Genomic DNA, 18,799 nt, shown 5'->3' with positions numbered 1-18,799 from the left:
GAGATATGTTTTAGCCATATCATCCAAAGATGAGGATGGACAGTTTCTTTTGCCAGATACTGGACAGCTTCTGATGGCTGTGCAGTGTTCCATCCACACTGGATGTATATCAAACTACCCATCAAGCCCCTCATTTAGAAAACTAAGCAGACATCAGCTGAGTTTCATCTGGTCTGTGCCTGGGCTGTAGAACAGTAGAGGTGGTCCAGTAGACATTGGAGGCAGTGGAGGACCCGTCTGTTAGGGCCAGCCTGGGCCCTCAGCTGGGCTCCGAGGCCATCAAGGGACCATTCAGGCCCTATGGGGAGCCCTCACATGCACACATACATACATACACATGTGCATGTGTAAGATTACATTAAAAAAACAATCTCGAGTCACAGACCCAAATGTAAGCCAAAAACACACACACCCACACACACACACACACACACACACGCACGCACGCACGCACGCACACACACACACACACACACACACACCAGAGATAGGGACTTGAGTCTTGAGACTTGACTTGAGACTCGTCCTCAAAGATTTGAGACTTGACTTGGACTTGAGTTTTGGGACTTTTGAACAATCTTTATTTATTTATTTATTTTGGTGCATTAACATTTAGGAAATGTTTACTAATGTCATCTAATCAATGCTGATGCTGTATTCTAATAGATAAAGGAGTGAGGATAATACAGTACATGCTTTGAATTCCTTAGTGTTAGCTATACAGTGTTCTGTCATTGATTGTGTTGCTTAGTGGTTTTCTGTACTGTTGACAAATTGTGATATTGTAAGTCGCTTTGGACAAAAGCGTCTGCTAAATGATGTAATGTAATGTGTTCTAAGCAGGCCAGATGGCATGCAGCAGATGATAGAACACTCGTCCATAAGAGACTTGAGACTTGACTTGGACTTGAGCTCAGACTTGAGACTTGATTTGCATCAGGGAACCATTCATTGCTTTAGTTCCACTTAATAATCGGAGATCTTGTTTGTTTTCTCCTTTTCTTCTCATGTTTTTGTTTTTGTTCTTTCTCAGTTTTTACCCGCTGGCTTCACTTTCTTCTTTTCCTGAGCCAGTCATCTTCTCCCCCCCCCCCCCCCCCCCCCCTCTCTCTCTCTCTCTCTCTCTCTCTCTCTCTCTCCAACTCCTTTGAGACTCTTTAATTCTGCCATCTTTTCTTCATTTTCAAGCCCTTGCACTACATGTGTGTGCATCTGCGCACGCGTGTGTGTGTGTGTGTGTGCGTGTGTGTGTGTGTGTGCGCATGTGTGTGGTTGCAGTGGTGATGAAAATATCGTGTCACCTTGAAACAAGGGAAGTGATGATGTGTTATTTTTCTATCTGTCTATCGGAGAGACGTTGTCAGGCGCTTTCAGCGTCATAAATGCGACGGTGTGTTGTTGCATCTAGACATTTTACAGATTACATGTCATTGTTTCATTTTACACCCAAACCCCATTTCCTCCCACCATCTCCACCCTCCTTTCACTGCCCTTACTTTCATCCTACCTTTGCTGTCCAACTCAACCATCTTCCTGTATAGGTTTTGTCTTTCCCAACGCAACATCACCTGTCACCTTGACCCATCCCTCTGCACGCTATTAAATAGGGTGCCTTAACCAAATCCAATATCCCACCCCACAACCCCAATACCATTATCAGCTATTTTGTATGCGCCCACCATATCCAGCATGCCACCCTACTTGACCTCTAACCACATGCTCTCATTCATCAATCTTTCTCCTTACCACTCCCTACTTCACTTTCAATATTGATGCACCTGCTCCTCCTCTCCCCAGCAGTGTGTCTGGTGCTGGGCTGCATGATCTACCCAGACGGCTGGGATGCCGAGGTGGTCCGGGACATGTGCGGCGAGGAGACGGGCAAATACGCCCTGGGCAACTGCTCGGTGCGCTGGGCCTACATGCTGGCTATCATCGGCGTCCTGGATGCCCTCATCCTCTCTTTCCTCGCCTTCGTTCTGGGCAACCGGCAGAATGACTTCCTGCAAGAGGAGCTCAAAGCCGACAACAAAGGTGAAGCAAAAAAAAAAAAAGAACATGCTAAAAGCACGAAGCATTTTCTGAGAAAGATTTGGGAAGAAAGAATAATGTATTGTGTGGTAACAAAGTTAAACCTGCATACAATATCTTACCATATGTGTTCAATATGTCAAATGTGCTCAGGGTTAATGCAAAGTGTGAATAGTACATTATTTCCATTGGTAAGAATCCTTGCCTGTATCCTCACTTCCGGGTTGCGACTCCACTCCACTAAGCTAAAGATGCTAACATTAATAGCAGACAGAGGAGCAAATTATAGCCAAATGTTAAAGGGGCACTCCACCGAAAAACAATGCTGATTTATTTTGCACATAATCTCACATATATCACATAAAAATTTGAGTTAAGGTGTGGACCAGTGATGGCATTCATGCACAAATGACATCACTGGTCCACAACTTAACTCAAATCAACTCTCAATAACTGTCAAACGAAATGAATGTCTGCAAAACTGTTTACATTTTTTGAATATGTGTGAGATTATGTCGAAAATAATTCGGCATTGAAAATCGGCGGAGTGTTCCTTTAAGGCTAGAAGTTACTCCCTCTTTGCAGAAATTACACTCCCCGACTAAGGTTTGGTGCTCGGCTAACAGCTATCAGTTGTAACACGTTCTCACATAAAGGTGTGAAATGAGTTCTGACACGCAGATGGATGTGCTGTGGAAACAAATGGTGTGAAAATATGTTCCTCCACCACTAATTGAATTATGTGACAATAGCACTAGTTGGATTTCTTACAGATTGACAGACAAATCGGTATTTGCAACAAAGATTGGCCGATCGAACCTTACGCAGAGGTTAGGCAAGCAAAGAAACTTTAGTTCAGGTTAGGGTTACAGTTATGGCTTATTAAGTTTAGGCAGTTAAAACATCTTTAAGGTGAGGGAAAGCGTTGGCCATGGTTAAATAAGAAAAACTTTCGCTGAATAAATTTACTGATAGATAGATAGATAGATAGATAGATAGATAGATAGATAGATAGATAGATAGATAGATAGATCGATAGATGACAAGACAGCAGTGACTTTAGTCTTTGCAGTTGAGTAAATGAGGCTACTGATCGCTCCACAATTTTTATCCAATACTGTCCTTCATGTCCTGTACAACAACATACATTGGGCCATGCAAGTGGTGAAATCCAATTCAAATCAAGTCGGGGCTATTCACTTGTGATTATTTCATATTTACAGTACATCATGATTTCCATTTATATGACAAGGTTTTATGGTTAGGGTGACATGTTTGATGTCTCTTCAAATTGTCTATGCTTTTCCCTAATTGGCATTTTATTGGACCATAAAATGTTAAGAGCTAAGGCGCCCTCTAGAAAAGTGTTCTCAAACTGAAGGCGCGTTTGAAAACAACCTCCTAAATCCTGAGGGATAGTGTTTTAAAGTATCTTTGCTGAAAGGGTTAACGACGCAGACGCCGCATCAGGTCTTAAAGGGTTAAGAGAGAAAAAAAGAATAAAGACCATAGACTCCCCCAATTCCTCCATCGCTCCCTCTGAGTCTATGGAGGGAGTTTCCATGGTTACATGTCAGATTCCAGCAGGATAGGGCTGCGGTTTCCTCTCTCCCCAGGTCTCCTCTGTCTAGGACTCTCTCTCTCTCTGTCCATGTCTCTCTATCACACACATACCCCATCAATGTGCAGCCAGTGCTATGTTTCATGTTGCTTTAGATTCAGCTAGCCTACATAGCTCATCATTGCAGACACAGCTGTGTTAGATCCACAGTGACCTTAGTGCCCTTACAATATAGGGGGTACGGTGGTGCAGTGGTAAGCGCTGTTGCCTCACAGCTAGAAGGTCCTGAGTTTGATTCTCGCCTGCGACGCTGTGGGCGCTGGAGTTGTGACCCCCCCCCCCCCCCCCCCATATCTTCAGTGCCTACTGCCCAGGTGGGCTATCTCGTCGAAAGGGCCTTTCTGTGTGGAGTTTGCATGTTTTCCCCGTACCCCCCAGGGGGTTCCTCCGTACATAACCCCCCCCACTAAAAACATGCAGAAGATCGTCATCCGACCAGTGACGACAACATCTGAAGTTGGTCCAATGATGGTCCCCGGGCGCTGGAAAGAAAAAGCGACCACTGCTCCTGGCCTGCCCCCTGGAGGAAAGGACAAGCCTGGATGGGTCAAATGCAGAGGACATATTTCACCGGCCACCGTCAGCATGAGTGTGTGTTGTGGCCGCATGCATGTGTTGTAGTGTTCGTGTGACAATAAAGACGGGCTTCCGTCTGAAATAGTTTTTTTTTTTAAATATTCCTGTGACCAGAGAACCAACATATGAGAGCGAGTCCTAGGAAAAGCAACAGAATGAGAGCTAAAGGTTTTCTCATTTTGGAGATCATCAGTTTTCATTGTCCAAATTAAGGCAGTGCTAAAAGAGCTGAAGCTCCAGCTGGCATACAGGTGTGCCCATGTCTGTTGGTGAAAGGTTCAAACTCTGTAACAGCATCCCTGTCAAAGTGTCTTTGAGCAAGGCACCAACAGACCTCTACCCCACTACCCCACTTTCTTCTACCTTGGTCTTCCTGGTTGCCATGTGGACAGAATTATAGTGGAGTTTCACATTACTGGAGTAGACTAAAGGAAGAGTCCTATAGCCACTAACTCGTATATTTTGAGGAGCGGGACCACTGACCTAAATAATATGGACAAACACATCCACTATATAAAAACCTCATTGCTTGCCCACTGAGTGGGACGTGTACTGTAGTTTAAATGTATATTTATATTTTGAGGAGCGGGCAATGCGACTTTTAACCAATCATTCTTATTTTCTCTTCTTCACAGATTTTGCCGTGTCGAGGGTAAATTCACATTGTTGTTGTGGCTCGAGCACTGTGGTCTTGTGTGTGTGACTGCTCGTATGTGCGTGTGTGTGTGTGCGTGTATGTGTGTGCGCGTGACTGCGTGTAGGTGTATGTGCGTACGTGTGTGTGTGTGTGTGTCAGTGTGTGTGTGAAACACCTGAAGGCTTGGAAGTTACTTTCAAAATGCAACCCAATTACACTTTGAGGGGGGTTCATTATTATTTCATTGACACACGCACGCGCGCGCGCACGCACGCACGCACGCACGCACGCACGCACGCACACACACACACACACACACACACACACACACACACACACACACACACACACACACACACATTATTTTACACTGCCTTTGTTTTCATCTGCTTCCTTGTCTTTATTTGTCATTAGAACATGGAAATGTTGTTATAATGAGAATTTCGGTTGGGGGGAAGAAAATAGAAAAGGACAGCGAGGAATAGTACGAGGAGTCATCGATGGAGGGGGGCTGCAGTGAGGTAAAACAAGAGCATGTTGCATGAAACATCCCGGGGCAGAATGCCCTCCCAAAGGTACAAGGTATACCGCCAATGGAGAAGTCGAGGAACGCCTTTCACTGAGGACTTACACCGGGTCCTACGCTTTTTTGGTGTGTGTGTGTGTGTGTGTGAGAGAGAGAGAGAGAGAGATAGAGAGAGAGATAGACAGAACAAACAAACACAAACAAACATAATTATATCATGGCTTCCTGGCCAATCATTTTAAACATAACCAAAGCGATTAACTTAGACGCAATTAATTCAGTGTGATGACTCGCTCTTATATATTGTCAGAATCTGCTTTTTCATCTCAGTTTAAAAGCGGCAAACACTTATTGCTTCCTCCCGTCAGCTTCAGCTTGGCTCCACTCTACAAATGGACAGAGTAAGACCAAACCGTTTTTGCCCTGAGTTAAGGGAATATTTTGTTATTTTACCCTGGGCCCAAATAACACGTTTTCCGTCGTGAAAAACAATAACTTTTTTACGAAATGTCTATGGAGAAAATGAATGGGAAACTCACTTCCGGGGCAAGAGATGTCACGTGACTGTTCAGCTCTATGGGCATCGTGACGGAAAACGTGTTATTTGGGCCCAGGGTTCAAAATACCAAACTATGTTCATTGGGCTACGTAGCATGTGACTCTTGCATGCACCTGATCCTCTTGCTGCTTCCTGAAAACCAGTGGCTGTCTAGTGTCTTGTAAAGAGAGATGCATTGTTAACCCTCCTCTGTGAACTTCTCCTGTCCTTATATTGTCTTGGTGTGGAATTCGCTGCCTCCTAAAACCTGCAGAACATAGGAAATGACTTGCCCCCTGACGCGGTGTGATTAGCATGAGGCGGTATTTAGAGGAGGGTGGGTGGTGGTTGTTGTTGCTGTGCTATCATCTTCCAGGTGGCGTCCTGGCACCCTGGGCCCACATGTCTTCTCCAAGGGAAGCTGCGGTGACTTAACACCGTCTGAGGCACCGAGATCTTTCCCCCCGGGCCAACCACATTTGACATTTGACACCTGCTCAGTGCGACGGAGGCGGAGCAGCAGGTCGCTCTGAACAGATTCATAATAACATCACAATGCCTCCCGATCACCCCTCCGCACCCACCCATTCCACCCCCGCACCCTCGCTGATTCACTTTCGATCTAGTCTGACTGGGTGGAAGCAGCATGGTGGACTTAGCTCTCTCATTGGTGCCGACCATTTCAGTCGGTGCCGGATGTAAATCCCATTCCGCTCCCTGCAAGCTCTGCAATTGGCTCCGACCCGCTCTCACTGCGGCTGCGACCATATTTGGATTTCCTTTCCACCCCACCCCCCCCGTCGAAGCTGTCTGTCTCTGCTGCTGTACCTGTGGAATCTGCCGAGCTCAAATGCCTGCGCCGCTGCCTTTGAAACAATAACAACAGCAGCGCTAGCCGCTAGCTCGTTGCTACACGCTGAAAACGATTGATGTGGATTCTGCAATGAAGCAGCCTGCATGGTACGTTCGGTGGATGGCTGTAAACAGCCTTTTTCCCCTCTAGTCCACAATAGAAAGCATCCCCAGCCAGACTCTCCCAGCCCCTTTGCTGGGAGAGTCTGGCAAGCGAGACTACTTTCGCTGCAATCCCATTTTCATTAAATTGGCTTGTGTGGTGGATGAGTCATCAGAGAGTGCTACAGCTATTAATATCCTGCCACACAGGCTGTCCCCCCCCCCACTCACCCACCAAGGACTCCTAACCCCCTGCCCCCCCCCCACACACACACTCACCCACCAAGGACTCCTAACCCCCTGCCCCCCCCACCCCCAGTTACAAACACGACCTCCTAACCCCCTGCCCACCCACCCCCCAGTTACAAACACGACCTCCTAACCCCCTGCCCCCCCCCACTCACCCACCAAAGACTCCTAACCCCCTGCCCCCCCCCCCACTCACCCACCAAGGACTCCTAACCCCCTGCCCCCCCCCCCCACACACACTCACCCACCAAAGACTCCTAACCCCCTGCCCCCCCCCCACTCACCCACCAAGGACTCCTAACCCCCTGCCCCCCCCCCCCCACACACACTCACCCACCAAAGACTCCTAACCCCCTGCCCACCCACCCCCCACTCACCCACCAAGGACTCCTAACCCCCTGCCCACCCACCAAAGACTCCTAACCCCCTGCCCACCCACCCCCCAGTTACAAACACCACCTCCTAACCCCCTGCCCACCCACCCCCCAGTTACAAACACGATGTTCATCATCCTCTGACTAATGATGGAGGGTTAGGATAGCGAATCGGATTGCCTTAATTGAGTCACTGCGGAGTCATTGTCCTCGTTATTGACAGGCCAGTAAGTAGTTTCCGTTTGCATCAGGAATTTTCTGTTAGTGTGCTGTTAACATGCGAGTGGGTGACATAATAAGCGTTATTCATTTGATTCATCTATTTAGTGTCTCTTGTTTTTAATTAGATAACATTTTAATGTATCGAAGAGTTGAAGGTTGGCAATTTTTTGGACCTATATAATATATAATTTGTCTATACTTTGTCTATACTTGTCCCCACAGACATTTTTATTTATTGATATTTTTGACAGGACAAGAATACAGCAGATGTCAAAACATCACATTACTTTCAAATGACAAGTTCTCTGTCCCCTATTTTTTTTCTTTTTTACACACTAACACCACAGACAATATTGAATAATATGGAGTCGAAACATTTGTTAAAATATCTTGAAAAGGCAGTGGGTGAAAACTACATTGTGAGAAGGAATACGCATTTATCAAACAGAATGGCGCGTTGTTTCAAGGGGTTGAGTCTGGAAAATGTCAGAGAAAATGTATTGAGGTGTGACCTTTCAATCCTATTATACATTAGTATGTTTTTTTTTTAATGTTTGTTCTTAGTCCCTTTCATATTCCACATCTCACCGCCGGCTCACAGTGACTCATTATGTCAGGTGCCTTACGCCACTTCCACTCACTCACAGTCACATGGAGCAGAGCAGCACACAGAGGAAGGAGATGACTGTAAGTAAGTGCAGAGATAACTGATGCTGTGATTACATGGCCGATGCCAGTCAAACAGCCACATCCGTTTCGCTGCCGTATCCAAGCCTCTGTTGCCCTCCATCACATCAATATTGGGCAGGGCGCATAGCGAGCCCATAGCTATATTATTTACATTTAACACTAGAAGGCCCATGGTGGTAATTTTGGTGGTAATGAGTTACACGAAAGGCAAAGAAAAGATCATTTTTACCGATGCCATATACCAATGGTGGTCATTTTGACCTCACTGGCCTATTTTTTTGCCTATATTTTCACATCTCAACACAATACATTTTATCATGAGAGATGATAGAGGTTGGAATCTAGAGGTCAAAATGACCACTTACAGGTGTTCTAGTTATGGGAAAAAACATGTTTAGGGCACAACATAGTACATGAATGCTATGTGAAACAGAAAATACTCTTCCTAGTTAAAAAAAAATCCAGATCCAGATATGTGAAGTTTTTATGTAAGTTTTTGCATTTTGGGCCATTTGAGTGAAGAGTCACTGTACAACACACACTGAGCATGAAGGAGTCTTAACCCTTTGTTTTATCATCCCCTCCTCTCTCCCCTGGCCAGGTACCTGCCTGAGATTTGCCTTGCTCGCCCCTATAGCCCTCTCCCTCTCCTTCCCACTTTCCTCATCGAGATGAGCCGCCCTGATTCTCTCTTCTCTCTGTGCCTTTTCCAGATTGAAATCCGGGACACCAAGGATCCAAGGTTTGGAGTCCAGCGGTTCCACTGAGAACCAAACTCCTCTCCTAAGCTCTTCAGGTTTAACCCCTCGATTTGAGCTTGGAGGCCAAAGCCCAGCAGTTTGTGAAACAGGACAGACGTGGAATTTATTGACCAACAAACATTTAACACAAAACACAAGAAGAAGAAGGGGGGAAAAGAAGAATTTTGTACAGGCATAGTGTAATTTTTAAGACAGTCTTTTTCAGGCCAAATTTTCAACTTCTTTCTTTATACATGAAAGGGTCTGATCCCCGGGAATCACAAAAGAAAAGAAAAAGACTAAAAAAAACTATATGTAAATGAGATGTTTCTATGGAAACAGGGTAAAAACAGACACTTCAAGCATTATTTATTTTATTTTGTCCTGACATGAAATAACCCTGGAAGCTGTGGAATAGAAACCCCCTTTTCCATTGTCATGTCCTGAAAGAAGTGTGGACTCTACCAATCTTTTGAACCTGTGTAATTCTGACCCACCAGTCGTCCTTTATAATCCAGTAGTTCCCAACCTTTTTTGTCTTATGTACGTACCCCTTGAGCCGTTTAGCCATGCCAATAGTACCCCCTGACTCATGCGTGTCAATGATTCTCCTAAATCTGTTCTATTAAACTCATATTAAACTTTTAGTAGGCCTCTCTAACACATCTGATTATTGAATTGAAATCATTTGAATGGCTCCCCTTTTATACAATTCTTCCAATTTCATTTGGGCAAAAAAACTCATCCGTTTACCAAGATGGGCCTATGAAATTACTTGGAATATTGTTTTTATCATTTCGGAAAATCAATTGTACCCCCCAATCTTTCCAAGTACTGCAAGCTGCTCAAGTACCCCTGGTTGGGAATCACTGCTTTAGTCAACACAGCACTGATGGCAGCACCTAAATATGCAAGCTGAAAGGCAACCGGCATGAGAAATGTCAACGCCGCCATCAGCTATTTCATTCTTTGGCATTGCTCCACGTTCTGGGTTAGGGTTACCAGGTTACCCTGTGTGCTGCTCCGCTCTGGACCTCTCCATGGTGCTGAACCTGTGTTGAGGCATTTTGGCCACTAATTAGCAACATTTTTGCCCATTTATTCGGCCCTAATGACCTAATTAGAAAATCCGGCTCCGTTAGGTCACCTGCAGAGGTGCTCTTTACACTTCCTGAAGGATTCAGCACGATTGCACGTAAAATGGCATAGCTGTGGCCGAACACAATTTTGCTCACTCACATACACAGACACATCGCATTCTTATTATAGGATAGAATTAAATTGTGCCAATATGTGTAAACTGTGGTTAATTTATATTTTAATCCTCCTGGATATTTATCTCAATGTCTTGATGCTTTTTATTTTTTTATGATATATTTTCTTATTTTCACTACTTTGCTGTGGTTGTAATGTTATTTTATATGGTTATGACTGAGTGATGTTTTTCTGTGTTGAAAGTGGAATGTTTATGTAAGATTGTCACAGGAGAGTTCAACATCGCAGCCAGTATCATACACCACTTTATTATCATTGGTGTTTTAACAAGAAAATAATAAATTGATTGAACATTGATATCATAATTTGGTTGCATTTGTAAAAGTAAAAGTTTTACAAAGTAAAAATTACAGGTCTAGATAAACCTGCAAGTATAAAATATCGTTAACGTTTTTGAAATATCACAGTTAAGGTTAGATTGGTATTAGTTTGCTCTAGTGGCGCTATAGCAAGCAACTTCACATTATGGCTAATAACTCCTGAACTGTAAGGTCCTGATTTTCATCTCTGTGATAGGTAATAGTGTGAATTTTATGCAAAAGCTAGTTTTCGCTATTTGTCCAGGAAAATGAATCCAATCGCAACACATTTTGCAGTTTTCACTGAATTGTCAGTCCTGCTTGATTTTGGTCAATAATGTCACTGATGACATCACCGATGTCAGACATTGTGACATCATCAATGATGTAATCAGTGACATTTTGACATCACTGATTATGTCAGGCATTGTGACATCAGTGATGTCATATCATAGGCATTGTGACATCATCAGTGATGCGAAGTTGTGCGCTGCACATGCCAATAGGGCAGGTGATTGTGCGCTGCACATGCCAATGGAGCAGGCAAGGCCACGCAGCAGCCGAGCCATAGGCAAGGCTACGCAGCGGTCAAACGGCGTGCGGCGAGCCCAGAGAAGCGGACAGGACAGTACAGTGAGACTGATTCTGGACACCAAGCTGCAACCTCACATAACCAGCATGTCTCTCTACTCTCACCCTGGACCTACAGGTGAGGCATTACTATATGTGTTGGACCTGGACTGAAATCAGACTAAAGTCATTTTAATTGCTTGAGACTTTACTTCATGTGTGAAAAGAATATTTTGGGACTGTTGACTGAGAAAGGTTTCTAAAGTCTTGACAAAAGATCTTGCGTTTGTGTAAATCAGTCATTCCCAAGCTGGGGTACGTGTACCCCTCCTTCCCTAGTGGTACATGGAGGTACTACAGGGGGTACTTGAAAGAACGCGGAAAACAAAAAATGTAAGAATAAATCATCGAAGTAAATGAAGTGTTAACATAAACCTGCCCAGGAGAGCGACACTAATTGCAGCTCTTTCAGTTTCTTATTTTGTAATGTTATATTCTTCAAAAGGTGGGTTAACACACAAAAAAAAAAAACTTTACCACTATTCCTTCAGAAGTTGTAGCTGTCAGACTGTTGTTGCATAGTTGATTTCTCTATTGCCGACTAAAATGTGTTATTGTAAGTCGCTTTGGATAGAAGCGACTGCCAAATGACGTAATGTAATCATTAATTTATAGCATCATTATGCTAGTTTTCTCTTGCAGTTCTCTAAGCAAAATGTTGTTGTTGGGTATAAAGGGGGTACTTGGATCCAGAAATCAGGGAAAGGGGGTACTGAAGCAAAACAATTGAGAACCACTGGTGTAAATGATTTAAATTGAACGTTATTAGCAGCTGGAATAGCCGTAATTATGCTTCCATTCGGTTTAGGTGCCCTCAATGCTAATGACACCACATTACTTCCTGCTTTACCACCTCAAAATGTTGCTGTGAAATTAGCCTATTATAACCATATTGCATTGACAAGTCATTTTTTTCAATATTAAATTGATACTGAACAGCTCTGACTTGACTTGCTGTTCGACTTTAGACTTCAGACTTGACATTAATTACATGGACTTGACAGTCTGCATTTAGACTTGGCAATAATTACATGGACTTGACGTCAGACTTGTGCCTCAATACTTGACACTGACTTGGGACTGGCGCAAAGACAAGTAGACCAAGTTGACCATATTGACATTAGCCTTGAAACTATTTTAACTCATGGAAGGAATTTCTCCTGAAGCCTTTAATTAGAAAGATGTACTTCTTTCCATGCAGCATGTGTCATTAAAGAGAACACTAAATCAATGAAAGTGCACTATGGCTTTATTAGAACAAGAACAAACATGTTAAACGAGATCTTAAAACAGGGATTATTATAACAACAAACATCTTAAACGAGATCTTAAAACAGGGATTACAAAAAGGGAGAGAGAAAGAAACGCACTACTGTGGTCGGCATAAGTCTTCTTGCTTTGGCGAGCGAGGGAACCAGTACTCCGCAGCCCTTCCTCCAACTGTCGACTCATCTATAAGACAGAAGAGGTTTATAAGCCAAAGGAATATTGAGCTGAGAAGGTTGAACAAAACAGTGGTTACACGGTCGATAATGCCGTGAAATCACCAGAGCGTGTTGTGGACAAAAGGCACAGATGTTTTGTAGACTTTTTGTTTTGCTCATATAACAAAAATATTAGAATATGACAGCCCTCAGAAGGCATTTCAATGAATATAATTCATGTGATAATGCAGTGGTTCTCAAAGTGGGGTCCGGGCGGGAACCCACAGGGGTCCTTGAGGGGGTTCCCCAGCAAAAGAGGGGGACAATTTATTTTCACTATAAGTCCATATATAAGTAAGACAACGACAGAATGTATGACTATTTTGGTCATGGGTTTCATACACTTTCTGTAATAAAACATCTAAAAGCAAAAAATCTTATAATTTGTGTCAGTTTTGGGGTCCCTGACGTGAACAAGTTTAGACCCACTGTCAAATCGATAGAATAGAAATAACACCTTTGAAACCTATCGATTCTGATTGATTGCTATTGGATAGCCATCCATTTCATATCAAATAAATAATTAATAGTTTGCTTTAACTTTTCAAAGACAAAATCTTACAGAATATAGGCATGGGACAGGTATTACAATGGTACCTTATGGAGTTAGGACTACGGGCTGCAAGTAAGACTAAGCATAAGAAAAAGTATGCATTCAAATTAGTGCTGAAACAATTATCAACAAACAAAATCAATCAATTATAAATGAAGAGTTTTTAGTCAGAGTAACGATACCAAACATTTGTTGTTTAGAGCTTTGGGCTGGCCAACTATGCAAAAATGTAAATATATGGTGATTAAACAAATCGAATTGCTGTGACAATCTTGAAAGAAAAAAACTACCATGTATTTTGTATATGTGCAACTACTGGAGACCACCTTGCAAAATTTAAATATGATAAATCCAAAGAGAAGCCCCATTTCAAAACCAATAATCATCACAGATCTGTTAACAATGGACACAAAGAAAGAGTGGAAGCATTGTTAAGTGAAAAATAGTACCGTAAACAAAACTTGGTTTTAAGCCCTCAAACCAGTGCACAAGCTCCTGTTAGAAAAACCCCCAGTGATTTCCCGAACACAAAGACTTCACAGCAATTACCAATGTCTGCGGTTTCAGAATCCTCAACGTCGGCAACACCTGAGATTACTGGCAAAAGAAACCGCCGCGGCGTTTATTACGTGAAATTGGTCAAACTAGCATACAAAAGGAGGTCAAAGCTAAGGGTTTGCTTACCAGCAGTAGTTCCCAGGGTGGAATTGTCGAAAAACGTGGTGTTTCTCGACAGTGGATGGGGACTCGCACCGACGTCGAAGAAACTGGGTCTGGTTGGGTCGAGGTGAGAGACCAGCGGCTGGGGGCTCGCAAGGAGCGCGACCTTGGGGGAATCAAGAAGCCTCTTTGGAGAATCGAGGAGCCTCTTGGGCGACTGGAGAGAGGTCTCATAGGAGGTCATGGGGAGTCGTCTCTTGGTGGGAGTGCAGGGCGCCGCAGGCTTGTCCAGCGCAGCCTTGCCCTTCAGCACCACAGCTCTGCTCTTCCACTTGGCGATGTCAGCTTGTTGGCTGGACACCAAGCTGTTGTGACAGGGCCATCGATATCAGAGCAGACCTCTAACCATGCATTGAAATCACATGACATTTCAAAGCGGTACGACCTGTTAACAGGTGGGAACAGTTACCTTTCCAGCTGCGTTATTTTGACTTGAAGCTGGTTGACTTCCTCCTCCAGTTTGGTCTTTTCCAGGAGAATGCTGCTGTGGACGACCACACCCTTGGGCTTCATCAGTCTGGCGTACAGTTCCTGACCCTGCGTGACTGAATTCAACATTACATGCGTGTCAATTATCTGACTTTTGTGCATTTCTACTCTTGAATTAGGTGAAAAAATACACTTTGAACTAGTCATGCGTGGTATACCCATACAGGAAACGTATTGCAATACCCTGCCGTTAAAAACAGTAGAGCGCATTATATTGGTAGCGTTACTTTAAGAATGACAGCGGGGCTGTGTGTGTCCAGCTTGTGGCTATGAACCATAATGAGGGGACGGCTCTGGGGCCTCACTCATCAATGCGTGTCTAGAAATCCTACTAAAACTATGACTAACTTCAAACTTGTCCAGTCTACTTGATCTAATCTTTTTCACAATGACTACCTTTACATGCACACAACATCCCACTATTATTTAGAAAATTACAATATTCTGAATTTGATAAGGGTCATGTAAACCGCATATTCCGGTTGGATTTTCCGAATTTGGCCTTTTTCTGAATTTAGCATTTTCCGATTATATATACATTATTCAGCTTATAAGAGCAGTCTTTGGACATGTATACAGCACATTCGGAATATGCGCCTCAATCAGGGTTTTTACCACAGTTTGCGAGTTGCGACACATGGGCATCTTGTCTGTTTGCCGTCAGCTGATATGTGCTTTTTAAAACAAACCAAGTAGCCAGTTGTTGCGAGCTGAAAACACTTACATGACTCGTCCCCTTGCCGATTCGACTTCCTCAACGTCTCCTTCAGGTTCCTCAGTGAGTCCTCCTTGATATTAAGCAGTGTGGTCATCTTCTGGATTCTAGAGAGGAAACAAGAAATGGCCAGAAAAATGAATCATGCGATCACAATCAATCATGTGATGATCATAAATCACTCTTTTCCTTTAAACAAAAATAAGGAAGTGGGAAGAAGGCAGCTGAGAAGGTTCGGGCAGACTTTGATCCTAATCCAGCAGTAACACATCATTTACCATCCACTCAACATGTGTTAGAAAACACAATAGAAGGGAACCTCAGCTACTTAATTGTAACTTGAAGTCAGTAGATCAGACAAGAGTGAAGGAATAAAGAATCTAATGTGGGACTGAAGCTAAAGGAGCCTTACTCTGCTTGGTGTGTAGAAGATGCCGAGGTCAACTCCACCTCCATCTTTTGCACTTTAACCCGGAGTTTCTCCATCTCAACCGTGCTGGGTGATGGGTTTTTCTGTGCATATTCCTAAAGCAGAAAAAAGAAAACCGATGGTAAATATTACAAAGGGGACTGGCCATGTAATAGTGGACATATAAAAATAAAAACTTTTAGTATTGAGAAAATAAATCAGGCTAAAGTAGAGCAGCTGCAGCGCAGAATTGTACACATTTCTAGGCCATCTTTCCTACAATGGCATTGGTAAACAATAACAAACATGTCATTCCAAAGCACAACTACATTTTCAAAGGAGAGCTTGTGAAATTGTGACAGAAAAGCCATCTCCTTTGTGATTACTGCAGCAGCATAATATATACAGTTAATATGTAGTTAATATCACAATTCATGTCTGACACAAGATACATAGTCACATTTTGTATTGCAATACATTGCATTTCGATATACAGTATCATCCCATCCCTACTTTGGATCAAGGTTAGATTAGATCCATTATCAAAATCTACTTAGGCCTTCGGGCTTACAAGTCCTTGATGCATCAGAACTTATTACCTCAGTCTTTCGCAGTTTGTACTTGAGGGATTGGATTGTGTTGTCTTTCTCCTCAAGTTTTGCATAGGTATCTTGCACCTCCGTCTGCAGGATCTGGGTGGCCTGTTTGTGGTTGGAGACCCTGTCATTGGCTTTGACCTGGGCCTCCTCCAGCTGCTCAAGTTGACCATTCAGAGCCTGAAACAAAGAAAAAAAAACACGTACTGTAATATCTGAGAATTTACATGATCAGAGGTAGCTACATAAAAGGATCTCTTAAGGACACTGCAGATTAGTCATAACCTCATAGAGACACTGCATGAAATAGGCCACGCCCATCACGGGGGAAAGCTCCCTTCACAACCACACCAGCGTCATATTCCTTGAATTAAACCTAGCTAAAAGCTGTTGTGTGGTGAACAAATGTAAAAAATCCCCAGTTAAAGTTTTTTGTACTCCTGAGCAAAACAAGGAAGCCATTGAGAAAAATGTGGATCTAACTGTCAAGGAAGTTTGAGTGTTCATCTTCCGTATATACGATCATGGAACACGCAACCATGCACGCGACATAGGAGAACGCCAGGATTGGAGGGGGGGGGGGGGGGTTCTGTTTCCCCCCCGTTTTGGGCGTGGTTTCTGAATGACGTGCTCCGCAGTGTCTCTATTGCTCACGTTCACAATCAACAGAACCAGATGTGCGATTGTGTTCTAGGGTGGATTATGCTTCAACAGGAGTCATGCAGACATACTTTGACTTCGCTCGCAGAATGCGCCAGTTGCAGGACCAGTTGCTGATTGTCCTTCAGAAGGTCGACCTCCGTTTTGACTGGAGCGCTCTCCAGCACCTGAAGCAGAGTGGAGGTCTTGCTTCGCTCTTCTCTCAGCTGATCATCAGCCTGAACTGCAAGCAGCTGCAGCTCTTCGTACATGGCTGTGTGATGTAACCCTATGCCCTGTTGAAGTTAGGTGTCAAATTAGACATTGACAGATGCCATAACACTGATAAAAAAAGTTGCGGAAAACACAGACTGTAGATGCTCCCCTGAAGAGTCAACCGAAATGATGGAAATATTTAGTTCCAGTGCCCATTTTCTGATCAGCAAAACGGCAATGAAATATACCTGCAAAGTCATTTGTGTGCTGTGTGCCACTGCAGAGCAGCGGTTCAGCTCGCGGTTCAGGAGGCTGTCCAGTGTGTCAACGTTGAGCGGCAGGTTGGTGCACACTGCCTGCAGCTGCTCGTTGAACCTCTTCCTCTCTCTGAGCATGTTGCCGGGGTAACTTTGTTCATTTTCAGACAGTTTCTCCAAAAAGCTGTCCATTTTCTGCAATCCAAACACAATATTGCATACCTCAGTCATCACAAAGTTGCAAATACCGTACAAGTGATAAGTAGAAATTGCACAATAAGACCAAAGATGCACTGGGAGCAGGGTGCCTTAGAGAGATCACTCTATCTCTCTAATCCATAAGGTCAGATTGATCCCCTCATTGGTCATGTCCATCTAGAGCCATGTGTCATCGGGGGGGGGGGGGGGGGCATACTTGCTCATCTACTCATTCTAACTCACTCTGGATAAGCGGAATCTCTAAATGCCTCAAATGTAAGACTATACATCTCAAGAGGCTTAGCAACAGCACTCGCCTGAAGGTAGAAGTCCCTCTTATCCAGCAGCTCAGAGAGTCTGTGCTCCCACAGAGGCTGGAGGTCTTCTTCCTTCACAGAGTAGCTGGGAGCCTGCGCCCGGCACAGCAGCACATCCTGCAGCCGCCTCTCCTCAAACACGGCCACTTCTTTCTTCACCATCTCCTCAAACACCGTCTTGAAGACCAGGGCATAGTCTCTTTGCCGTAGCTGGAATGAAAAAGACCATCATTAACGGATCACAGCTTATAATTATGAAAATAAAAATACCTCAAACTATGTCAAATTGGTTGTTTAGTAACATTTACCATTTTATGCAGGGTCCCGAGACTCCCAACAGTCTGCTTCCAAAGTTTATCGACGGTGATGTGGGTTTTCTGGGTGGGCTTCGGAAGAGTCAGAAGGTGGGGGTGCATCAGGGAACGTTGCACTTGTGAGACGTTTTGCAGTGGCGTGGTGTCGTACTTCAAACAACTGTCCGCAAAGAGCTGGAATCTACTGAAGGACTCCTGCAAAAGACATGGGTTAACTTGAGTTAAACCTAGTCATGTTCTTGTAGAAGGAATCTCCTGCGCTTCAACCCCTCCACAGAGGGAGGTCGGTGCTCTCAGAACAGGACAAAACAATGTAAACAGGTCAATGGGCCACTTCCAAAAGGACTAACCCAATGAGTGAGCTGGAGCACACGAAGTCACTTAAATAAATTTAATAAAGGTACAAAAACTGACGTTTCGACGCGCACTGCGTCTTCTTCAGAGTCAAACAGTACAGGCATAAATCCCAGCCCTTAAGAGAGCCTCCATTCTAGGTGGTAGTTTCTGATTGGTTACAATGGAGTGGGAGG

General features: G+C 43.9%; 2 protein-coding genes across 3 annotated transcripts in view; one reads left to right on the top strand and one right to left on the bottom strand.

The window, feature by feature from the left end:
* The window catches only part of lhfpl4a (LHFPL tetraspan subfamily member 4a), a gene marked incomplete at both ends in the record, with an annotated part of 25,332 nt that extends 16,147 nt beyond the window's left edge, over positions 1–9,185 (top strand). The window contains 3 exons of one of the 2 annotated variants that reach the window (XM_083661076.1): positions 1,798–2,034; positions 5,740–5,792; positions 9,132–9,185. In XM_083661076.1, the coding sequence (XP_083517202.1) occupies positions 1,798–2,034; positions 5,740–5,792; positions 9,132–9,185 (344 nt within the window). Of the gene's footprint in view, positions 1–1,797; positions 2,035–4,863; positions 4,881–5,739; positions 5,793–9,131 lie in introns of both variants that reach the window. The other variant, XM_083661077.1, reaches the window with a different exon arrangement.
* Positions 9,186–12,615: 3,430 nt separating this feature from the next.
* The window catches only part of LOC310798472 (uncharacterized protein), a 31,678-nt gene continuing 25,494 nt past the window's right edge, over positions 12,616–18,799 (bottom strand). The window contains exons 49-58 of the mRNA XM_083661014.1: positions 18,264–18,464; positions 17,956–18,165; positions 17,432–17,635; positions 17,060–17,263; positions 16,332–16,508; positions 15,736–15,848; positions 15,333–15,430; positions 14,529–14,664; positions 14,084–14,424; positions 12,616–12,814 (exon numbers count right to left, since the gene is read on the bottom strand). Of these exons, the coding sequence (XP_083517140.1) occupies positions 12,732–12,814; positions 14,084–14,424; positions 14,529–14,664; positions 15,333–15,430; positions 15,736–15,848; positions 16,332–16,508; positions 17,060–17,263; positions 17,432–17,635; positions 17,956–18,165; positions 18,264–18,464 (1,767 nt within the window). The 3' untranslated portion in view covers positions 12,616–12,731. The remainder of the gene's footprint in view (positions 12,815–14,083; positions 14,425–14,528; positions 14,665–15,332; positions 15,431–15,735; positions 15,849–16,331; positions 16,509–17,059; positions 17,264–17,431; positions 17,636–17,955; positions 18,166–18,263; positions 18,465–18,799) is intronic.

This window comes from Poromitra crassiceps, assembly GCF_964638095.1.
Source record: "Poromitra crassiceps genome assembly, chromosome: 25".
NCBI classification, from domain to species: Eukaryota; Metazoa; Chordata; class Actinopteri; order Beryciformes; family Melamphaidae; genus Poromitra; species Poromitra crassiceps.
The sequence above is the reverse complement of the archived record's forward strand: the minus strand, read 5'-3'. Positions and strand labels throughout refer to the sequence as shown.